The sequence below is a fragment of the Austrofundulus limnaeus genome, unplaced genomic scaffold, assembly GCF_001266775.1.
Source record: "Austrofundulus limnaeus strain Quisiro unplaced genomic scaffold, Austrofundulus_limnaeus-1.0 Scaffold193, whole genome shotgun sequence".
NCBI classification, from domain to species: Eukaryota; Metazoa; Chordata; class Actinopteri; order Cyprinodontiformes; family Rivulidae; genus Austrofundulus; species Austrofundulus limnaeus.
In genome coordinates this window covers 257,276-268,564 of record NW_013952595.1, presented here as the reverse complement: position 1 = coordinate 268,564, position 11,289 = coordinate 257,276, and the positions used below count along the sequence as shown (strand labels likewise).

The window sequence follows — 11,289 nt, the reverse complement described above, 5'->3', positions numbered from 1 at the left end:
TGTGTGTGTGTGTGTGTGTGTGTGTGTGTGTGTGTGTGTGTGTGTGTGTGTGTGTGTGTGTTACAAAAATGAGAGGACATTCCAAGCAGGAGACCCAGCAGTGTCACTTTTCCCCTCGCTAAAAGCCAGATCTGTGCGTTTGGCGTAAAACTCTTCTGTTAGGGAGTTCCACTCTCAGACAGCACTCCGCCCTTTACGGGACAGCACAAGTCTTTCCGTTGTGAATGAAAGGACTCAGTCATGAGGACACACACACACACACACACTCACACACAAAATTTAAAGCCTAAACACTAAAACAGCAAATAAGGCTGAGTTTAACTAGTTTAACCTGAACTAAACCCAAACTAAAAATGACAAACTCTGATTTGGAATTACACCCACTCAGACGGTCATAATAAACTAATCTGACTGGGGTCGTCTATWTTGGAACAGATTTTTGGGAGCTCTAAAATAGTCTTTTTGAAAACAGGTCCTGAAGTGAAAATAAATCTTGAATCTTTAAAATGACAATGTCATAGCCTCTAAACCTTTTCAACTTTATGGACATGCTCCATCCCTTGTTTCCTGTTTTTGGTGTATTCATGCAGTAGTGTTGCAGCAAAACAAACACAGGCCTGGAATAGCTACTACAGCCGAACTGAGCAGGCTTTTAGGTAGGATTTTGTAAGAAGACATTGAGATACAAAGCTGGGGGTCCTAATCATTACACCACCGCACCCCTAAGTGCTTCAYCTAGCTTTCAAATAACCTTTGATTTAGTAATTGTGAGAGTGACGTCAAAGTAAAACATCTGAGATGAGAGCTGTTTTAAAAATACATCAGTTCCTCACCACCTTAGCTTCAGACTAGCCATTAGCTTGTCTATTGTTAATTTTGGATTTTCTTGTTTAACCACTCTTCGTGACATTGCATTACCACTAAGTACTTTTAAATTTTAATTTAATTTCTCTAGTATCTCAAAAAGCTACTGGTAAGCAGTAAAATATTATTATTCATAATTTTCCACACACTCTTTAAATTGGACAGAATGTCATTTTCATCTGTTTTCCTATTGCACCCTTAAAGGGATCCACGGTTAGTTGTAACATTAAACTTTATTTGATAAACATTTATTTTAACTGTAAAATAAAGACTGTAAAAATACTGTAGGCAATTTAGATTTGTATTTTTTAAATATATTTTAACACGGACTGAGCCATTTTATTTACACACAAAGCATTCGGGTAAATGATGACATCAACTAGGTCATCAGTGCGAGGCTGCTAGGGAGCTATATCCACCCTGAAGTTTAATCTTGGACAATATCTGACAACTGGCTCTTTTAAATGAAACCAGAGAGCATTGACAGAGAGGAGAAGGTAGAAATGACTCAGCCTGTAACTGAAAATATGGATGGAGGACAACAGAGCTGCTTCATGGAAGAACCTCAGCTTAGCCTGTTAGCCTTTGCGCTAGCCCTCATGCTACATTGCCTTATGGGTGTGTCCAAAACGACAGGACGGGTCCTCCGGAGGACCCAGACTCCCCGGTCTCGGAGGGCCGGGTCCTTGGTAGACCGGGAAGACCGGAAAAAAAGAGGCTGTGGATTTGGACGGTCTGGCCTCCCCTCCTTACCCCGGCGTACGTCTTGTCACCTAGCAACTGTGACGACGCTAAACAAGCAAACTTAAATCAAAACTAGAAAAATATCAATACATTAGCATTATTAATATCACAAAACTATAAAATTAACTTAAAAGTATCATTTGAAGAACTAATTGACCCGCTGTAGGTTCATGTTTATTTCGCGTTTTTTATGACGAAAAAATAATATTTAAAAACATGTCCATACAAATGATAAAAGTATTAGAATTACAACCGCTAATTTTTTTTAATTTTTAAATCACCATACTTTTATTTAAAATGTATTCTTTTCTCTCGCTTCGTCCGCCATTACTAGCTTAAAAAAATCTCCGGTCGGGCCGCAATGCATTATGGGATATGCTGGGCCGGGAAGGATTCATCAGACCTGTCCTTCGATTCGGGGAAAAAGAAGGACGTATTTGTCAGACGCATCGGAGGAGTCTTCCGTTTTGGACGTCCTTCGTCGCGGCGCTGTGACGTATGCGGCCGACAAATTCGACCTTCGGAGGACCCGTCCTGCCGTTTTGGACACAGCCTATATGTATTAGCTTGGCGCTAGCGCGACAAACAAGCTAAACTGAGGTCCTCCATCCTTATTTTCAGTTACAGGCTGAGTCATTTTTGTATTCCCCTCTCTGTTATGTGGATGGAGGACGTCAGTGATGAGAGGAGAATGTGTAGCGCTGAGCTAATACATAAAGTATACATGGTGATAGCATCGGGGCTAACACTAAAGCTAACAGGCTAAGCTGAGGTTCTTCTTCCATGAAGCAGCTCTGTTGTCCTCCATCCATATTTTCAGTTCCAGGCTGAGTCATTTCTACCTTCTCCTCTCTGTCAACGCTCTCTGGTTTCATTTAAAAGAGTCGATCATCAGATATTGTCCAAGATTAACCTTCAGGGTGGATATAGCTTGCTAGCTGCCTCGCACTGATGACCTAGTTGATGTCATCATTTACCCAGAATGCTTTGCGTGTAAATAAAATGGCCCTGTCCGTGTAATATATTTTTAAATTTTTAGTTTAAAAATTATAAAAACTAAACAGCCTACAGTATTTTTACAGTCTTTATTTTACAGTTAAAGTATATGTTTATCATATAAAGTCTAATGTTACAACTAATTGGGGATCCCTTTAATTTTATTTTTTCCACACAATCATTGGAGTTTCAACACAAAATTAACTGTAAAGCTCCTGATCTTGGTGTACCCTTTCAGAATAAAAGCATGTGGACTATATTTTCTGTTGTAACACAGTTATTTGGCCTGTTTTCTTGTGTTAACGTGAATCATTTAATAAACGCAGACATATTGTTTACCTGTCTGTAACGTTCATAATTTATAACAATAAAATAAAACTAAACAAAACATGTATTTTCTGTTTAATGTTTAACAACTCACCTGAGTTCACCCTGTCTGTTAAAGCTGACGCATAACATCCAGAGCTTAAAAACATATTGTTGCATTTACTATAAATTCATACTTAAACAATAGATAAATATGCATTTAGCTCCTTCTCTTATGTCTGGCAGGTTCTGGTAACAATAACAGATTTGTATCCACCTACCTCCGTGTCCTGCTCCAGAGTAAATTATTGGCGTACCGCCAGCACCCAGACCAGTAGAAAAAGATTAAATAAAATTTGTTTGTTTGTTTGTTTTTTCACGTTGAAGGTTGGAGGAGCTCCACTTTAAATTCTGACTGCCCGTCAGAGAAACCGCTGAGGCTGAACGGTAAACATCCTCAATATCAGCGCCAAATCATAACAAAAATGCCCCGTCCTTAGCAAAAACGTATCCGTAAAAAATCAGGTAAATATCCACCTGTCTTCATCTGGGACCCCCTTCCTTAAACCGCACGTTTGACCCCCGTCTTTATCCTCACAAATTATGAAATATAAGACCCTCTGCTTCCTGTGAGGCTCACCAGACGTTCTGGGCTACGCAATCGCCGCTCTGAGTGACGCTGGCAACAGCCAATCATAAGTAARTAGGCTGGGCTTCAATTTCCTCTGCCCAATCACAGACGGAAACATGAAAGAGTGACCGGCCCTTCAGCCAATAGGAAGATACGTGCCGGCCTCACCAGCCCGCAGGTTCAGTCGGCTAGCGATCACTGGAGACTAAAAAGAATAAATTGTACCTGCAACTGGGAGATTTTACATCACTGTGGGGGTTGTAGTTTGTTCAGACCTTTACTAAAAATAACTCATTTTAAAATGGTGTTACCGTGGCAGATTAAATACAAAAAAAGAAGCTTTTTTTAAACCCTAAGAAGCACAAGCTTATGAAAGGTCAAATTTGTGGCTAGCTTTCTTGTTAGGGTTTTGTTACTGTTTACTAAGAGTCAATCAGAAGTCATGCTGGAATGTCACAACTACATATACATRCAACAGTTATAACCTCATGAGTCTTCTGTGACAATAAACCAGATAAAACACCATAAAGTGTGATAAGAACAGACTTCTGAGAAAGTTTTCCTTATTTGACCTTGGAAATTTGGGCCTTTTTCTTGTAAAGCCTGATTTAATCATGCATCCGATTTGAATATAAAGTAGTTTTGTTTAAGTTAGACAATGGAGACTAGGTTTTTGTGCTATTCAGAAGACTGGATTTCTGTTGTTTCCTTGTAGGTATGAATGTGAAAAGCCTTAGGGACAAAGAACAGGTGCATAAAGCAAAAAGATGAACCTGATTAGTTCTGGGAACCACAGATAACGACAATAACACTGTTGTTTTATAGTTGTATTGATTCACAAGCAGCAGACTAGTTCAGAGTGAATGGTAAAAGTTTCACAGTCATAAATCTCCTTATTTAGATGGTTCGGGTGTTATTTTATTATTATTATTTTTTACYCGTTGGAACCATGATGTCAACACGTCTGGGTGTGGTGCACAGCATCAAACAAGGCTGTTTTTATGGTTCTCACATCAGTGGGCCCTCACTAAACYGTGACACGGCCCCTATATTTAGATTCAGGCCGTAAACTCTCTGGCGTGCAGCCCGCCGCTCAAAGATCAGTTTTTAAATGGACTCAAACCCCCTGATCCACGTTTGGACTCAATTTAAACTGAAACACAAAGACGGTTAAAGAGCAAAAGTTATTCCTCCTGGTGTGGTTAGGAATGCTTAGAGGTAGAAAACGAACTGCATGGGCTGACTGACTAAAAGAAGCATGTTAAATACTCTAATAAAAACATCTGGGCTTCTCTATTAAAAACATTCTGAAACRGGCTAAAAACAGCTCTTTAGTTCCCTAAAGGACACAGATGTGATGACACATCCTCATTTCTCTGAAGGCTACATGAGTTAAAGGCTGTTGTGAAAAATTACATCAGGACAGGAAATGCTGTAACAGTAACAGAAATACAGYGAATATCTAAATTGATCATTGAGCACAAAGAATAATCAGTGTCTGAAATTAAGTCCAAGAGGCTCAAAAATAATTGGAAAAAAAATTGTACTCAAAGTAAACAAGAAGGGAAGGTGGTTTCTATTTACTGAACTTTTATCAATAAACACACTAAGACACGTGATTGAATCTAATAAACCTACACACGATGCAACAGGTTTATAAAGTTAAATACGGTGGGGGATAAGAGGGTTTTATTYTAAATTGGTATAATGAAGTAATAAATTCAGTCATACACGTAGTMCTTTTGAGTGATTATAAGAGGACATGTTAAAACATTATTTCTATGCAGGAAATGCCACGTAGAGCTCAGTTAGTGTTTGTTAATCCTAAACAAGCAATAAGGAGGAATATTTTTGTTTAGTCAAAGAATGGAAGTTATTTACAACTGGCTCTTTGAGGGCCACCGTAATGCTCATGTGGCCCTCGGTGAAAATGGTTTTAACACCCCTGATAGACGTATTGGAGGAATTTCCTACCTGCCTTATGACAAATTCCAAACAATCAAATTTTTTTTCTTCAGTGTAATTTTTCCACTTTTATTTCATAAAGTTCAGCTCTGTGCAGGATATGTTATTAATTTACTGCATATACAGTAAGTTTGTTGTATTTTTACAATGTTTTATTGTGTTTCTTTATGTTTTGTGTTATTACTTTAATTTTTTWAAATCTTGTCAGTAGTCTTGCTGTGAGTGCGTTTCCTCTGATGTGGATCAATAAAGAACCAGATCCTCCCATCTCTGCAGAAACGCTGCCCAGCTTCATCAGGRCTATCTTTGGCCTCTTCGTTGCTTCTCTGATTAATGTTCTCTTTGCCCAGACTGGGAGTTTTTATGGCAGCTTTACTGTGGTGGCATAATCTTTCTGCCTCCTAATAATGGATTTACTGGCGCTCCAAGGGTTTTGTGCTACATTTTGATATTCCAACCCTGGTTTACCTCTCCACAACTTTGTCTATGACCTGTGTGGAGATCTCCTTGGCCTCAGAGACGCTTATTGCTTCTACATGAATCATTGACTTTAGTTAGGTCTGTAATACCTCTGAACACATTCAAAACAGAACTGGGCTTTGCTCCCTTTATATAGAAAAATCTGGAATATTTAAGAGTAACAAAAGGATGTTTATCAATAAAATAATGGGGGGGGGGGGGGTGTGACGACCATTAATTAATTTGATAAAAGAAGACCTTAAAAGATGGTCATTTTTACGTGTGGGGCAGAGCAGAGGTGCTCAAGATGAATGTTCCCCCAAGAATTATCTCTTTAATCTCCTCCAGACATACCTACAGTAGGGTTTAAATGGAAGGACAAAAAGCACACCATCAGTGTTAAGAAAATAAGTTTAAGCGAGAATCAAGGAGGTCTTGTGATTCCTGACATTTACCTGTATTATGTTGCATTTAATGTCTGATATGCTTTGTTTTGKTAATATAAAAAAGTGGGAAAGAGATAGTTGGGATTGGCTAAGGAAAAAAATGTGAAGGAAATAAATCCATCTACTGCATTAACATCACTCTGGCATCATATCCTCTTGCTAACCTGGATAATAATAATATACATGTAAATCCATACAGAAACTTCAYGAGAAAACAGGTAATGTAAATGGAGTTTTTGCATCTTGTCCAATATGGAATAATTTGGCTTTTACAGCTGCTGGAAACCCCCTTTTAAATAATATATGGAAACAACACAATATATTACAAATATCAAATATTGATGAGAAAGTGTTTTTCTTTTCCTTTGAGGAACTGTCCTGATACAACCTCAGAGCTAATGTCTTTTTACAGTACACCCAGCATTGTCAAAGCTTTCTAAAGAATATTATGATTATAAATAAAGGATTTTAGCAGTTTCAGGTTTGTATAAAATTTTAATTAATACAGGTAAAAATCCAAACAGCAGAATCCAATCCTAATGGGAAAATCCATCCATTACCTGCTTCTTCCTTTCAGGGTCACTGGTGCCTATATCCCGAGGGGCGGGGTTCACACTGGACAGGTCACAAATCCAACACTGGGACATCCAATGGGAATGTCAGAATATAAAAATTCTATGGACTAGAAGTAAATATGGAGAAATGCAACAAAAATATTTGTATCAGAATGACAACTTTACATCTTACACCGTGCCTATGTATCTCCAGCCAAACTCAAACAAATTGATCATAGACCCACAGAGCTTTGTTGGAATGGCTAAAGGGGACATTGTTGACGTATGTTGTGGCGTTGTCCAGATGTGAAACTTTTTGTCTTTTAAGCAAAAGAGCTACTCAGTTTCAAACTAAAAAAAAAAGATAAAATAGCTCATCTTTCATTTCTTGTAGCACAAAAGGACCATGTCATTAAATTGGAAAGTTTGCAATTCAAATTGTTTTGTAAGAGAATTAATTTTACAACATCTTKGGTATGGATGAAACCATACATGACCCAATGTACAAACATAAGCAAATTTGGAGTTCTAAGTATTGAGACAGAAGATAGATAYCGAGCACTTCTGATCCAAAACTAAATGTTTCAGATCATATGTCACCAATGCTGTATGTGCAAGCTGTTTGTGTAGGGCCTTTGTTGGATGTATAAAATACATAATGCAGGCCAACTATCGCACATCTGGTGTTGCGTAGCCTCTCTGGGCGCATGGTGGATACCAAAATTAAGAGGTGCTATGCTTGCATAATGTTTGGAAAATGTGATATGTACTTTATGTTACTATGTGTTTAAGTAAAAAGAAGCTGTGTTGCTTCCGTGTGATTTTCCAAACATTCCTGTCYCTTTACATGTTTGTTTTGTCTAATTTATGTTCTGTCATATTTTCAGTTAAAATATCAATAAAAAATCATTTATCTTRGAAAACACTGCATTTTCCTGAGATAAAACAAAAGGCTTTGATCAGAAGTCTTGAAAGAATTTRAAATTCAGATAAGTTGAAGTTGACTGTCATGGTTTCATAAAAAAATGAGACCATTTTAATGTAAAAACTTAATTAGAAGCCAGTGTAGGCACACAGACTGGCATGATCCAAGTGTGAAATATGAGAAATCACAAATAAATGTTTGTATCAGGTGGCCCACAACCTGAGGCACCCCACAGGTTAAAGAAGCTCTTCCTATTGGACATTTTTTTGTACGTAATTTTTAAGCCTTTTCTGCCTATCCCAACATTTTGAAATGTATTTTTTTTAACATAGATCTACTGTTCTATAGTAAATAAAATATAGGTTTGAGATTTTCAAATCAATGTACTCAAATCTTATTTAAATTTAACACATCCGTTTTGAAATTTATGGCTGTATTAAAAAAAATCTTTCAAAAATACTAATTATGCCATTTAAAAAATACCACATAATAAAAAACTCAACAAGAACCAAGTATTTTGTTTATTCAAAAATAAGTTGGCTTTCAGTGAGTGGAGTCAAACTGAAGGGGAGTTTTTAAATACAAAACAGACAAATACGAAAACAAACAAAATATACAGCAAATAATGTAACAACATAAACAATACAGACATTTTATAAACATGATATCTTTAATATTTTGAATGTACAAATGCATCTTCAATCTTAAAAGGGTGGATTTCTGTGTTTTTTTTAACTGACTCAGTTGAAGGACACAAAAAGACTTTTAAAGTAAAACTTTAGTCCTGTAAAATAAAAACTGTAAAACCTGTAAAAAAAAAAAAAACTAATGCCTCTAGTGTTTGATTTTCCTCCTTTAATAGCTTTGACTTCAAGATTTGATAGAAAACGACTGAAAATGGGGTTGATGGTGGTTGTTGAAGGTTGTTGGGGATGGTTGGGTGTCGGTAGGGYTGTTAGGGTTTGTTGGGGTACTTGGGGGGTCAGGACTCGGCTGGTGAYGGTTGGCTGGGCGCGCCGTTGCGTGTGCGGAGCTGAGACTGGGCGATGTCGGCCAGCGCGTTCTGGATCTTCTCCAGCAGCATATCGCCGCGGTAAACCACCTCCTCCAGACGAGCTGCTGCTTCATGGTTCTCCTCCTCCAGCTGACGGAGACTTGCCGCCTGAGGGGGGTCACAGATATAATAATATGATTTCTAATCATCATGAGACCCTGAACTCTTTCAGCTGGTGAAACTCAGATTGCTCAATGTTTAAATTTAGTGGCTCAAACATACTTCCTCTATGACATTAGCTAGACTTGTTTAACTTGGATAACAGTCATCCATAAATAAATGGACCGCAGACTCATGACTCATTATTTTTACTCAGTGCTTCTGACTGGGTTTTGTCTCCAGGAAGCTGCTGCTGTTCAAATGTTTGGAAAGGCAAGTTCTGTGGAGAGGTTATGAACAATTCATAATTTACCTGTTTCTCTTTGAACAACCAAAGTTTGGAGTTTAAATTAGGATTGCTGAGCTAGTCTAAACAGGGCAAAGACCAAAGCAAGTCCAATTTTTAAAACTGCATAGAGTTTAAATTGATGATAAATTGATGTGTAAATATATGCAAATGTAAAAATCCTTCCTGTTTTCACTACATGGATTAAAATTCTGTCATCTGTATATAAAACTAGTGTTGGATTTTGTTGTGGTCTTGTTAAAGTCATCTCATTTTAATAAAAAAGGTGATTTTAAATTCTTTTTTTCTGTGCAAAGGACTATCTGTGCTGTGATTTTTTAAAATATAAAGTTAGTACTAAATAAATAAATAAAACAGTCAATGCAATGGAGTAATGAAGAAGGTTTTCTTTTTAAAACTGCTGTATTCAAAAGTACACAATATTATGCTTCTGATGTCGGTCAGGTTTCATGATCTTGAAGTATGACCAAGAAGTATACGACGGAGTATTAGGGCCACACAACGAGATTTTTTTTTAAATTACGAGAATAAAGTCACAATTTTACGACATTAAAGTCGCATGAAAATAAAGTCGTAATATTACGAGTTTAAAGTCATATTAGGAGTTTAAATTCATAATATTATGAGAAAAATGTCATAATATTGTAGCCTTTACAGGAAAAAAGCATGCAGTTACCACTGCATTAAAATGAGGAATGTTGAGCAACTTGTCAAGTTGTTTTTTAGTATTGCTATAAATGAATAGTTAATCTTTTTGCACATTAGCATCAAATTATCAGTAGCAGGACTAGGAAATTGTGCAAACGACTATAAACTGAAGCCGTGTTGTAATTAATGGATAGGTTGACGGAGTTAGTCGTAGCTAATTTGGATGACAGCATATTAATCTAACAGTGACCCAAGTCATCATTCACTACTTTATAAACACAGCGACATGGATGTACACAGGTGTGAGGGAAAAAAGGAGGAAATGAGGAACAGGAAACAAGACACGTCGTGATTATGACTTTTTTTCTTGTAATATTACGACTTTAATCTCGTAAAATTATGACTTTAATCTCGTAATATTATGACTATTCTCGTAAAATTATGACTTTATTCTCGTAATATTATGACTTTATTCTCGTAATATTATGACTTTATTCTTGTAATATTATGATTTTCTTCTCATAATATAGTGACTTCAGCCTCGTAATATTGACTTTATTCTCCTAAAATTACGACTTTAATCTTGTAATATTACAACTTTAATCTCGTAATATTATGACTTTATTCTCATAAAATTACAACTTTAATCTCGTAATATTATGACTTTATTCTCATAAAATTACAACTTTAATCTCGTAATATTATGACTTTATTCTCATATAATTACGACTTTAATCTTGTAATATTATGAATTTATTCTCGTAAAATTACGACTTTAATCTCGTAATATTATGACTTTATTCTCATAAAATTACAACTTTAATCTCGTAATATTATGAATTTATTCTCGTAAAATTACAACTTTAATCTCGTAATATTATGAATTATTCTCGTAAAATTACGACTTTAATCTCGTAATATTATGACTTTATTCTCATAAAATTACAACTTTAATCTCGTAATGTTATGAATTTATTCTCGTATAATTACGACTTTAATCTCGTAATTAAAATAAAAAAATCTTGTGTGGCAGTAATATTCTGTCGTACTAAATAACGTCTTTGTACAACCTGCTTATTTGGACTTTTGCCAACAGTTGTGATCAGGGCTGTATGGTATTTAATGAAGGAGAAAACAGTGTGTAAAATCAGTCTGGTGGGGGGTCTAGGGGTCCCCCAGAACATTTTGAATAAAGTAGACGCCATTTCCTGCATTCTGCTGTATTTTAACAGGTTGTTAAACATACTTTTACCTACATAAGTAAACACTTGGTGTGAGTATTCTATAGGTG

General features: G+C 36.4%; 2 protein-coding genes across 3 annotated transcripts in view; both read right to left on the bottom strand.

Moving 5' to 3' along the window:
* The window catches only part of LOC106524580 (serine/threonine-protein kinase 38-like), a 20,685-nt gene extending 17,127 nt beyond the window's left edge, over window positions 1–3,558 (bottom strand). Inside the window, exon 1 of one of the 2 annotated variants that reach the window (XM_014018437.1) lies at window positions 3,192–3,558. The gene's annotated coding sequence lies outside the window, so the exon portion shown is untranslated. The remainder of the gene's footprint in view (window positions 1–3,191) is intronic. The other variant, XM_014018438.1, reaches the window with a different exon arrangement.
* A 4,838-nt stretch (window positions 3,559–8,396) lies between these two features.
* The window catches only part of med21 (mediator complex subunit 21), a gene marked incomplete at its 5' end in the record, with an annotated part of 6,326 nt that continues 3,433 nt past the window's right edge, over window positions 8,397–11,289 (bottom strand). The window contains 1 exon segment of the mRNA XM_014018436.1: window positions 8,397–9,052. Coding sequence (XP_013873890.1) covers window positions 8,873–9,052 — 180 coding nt within the window.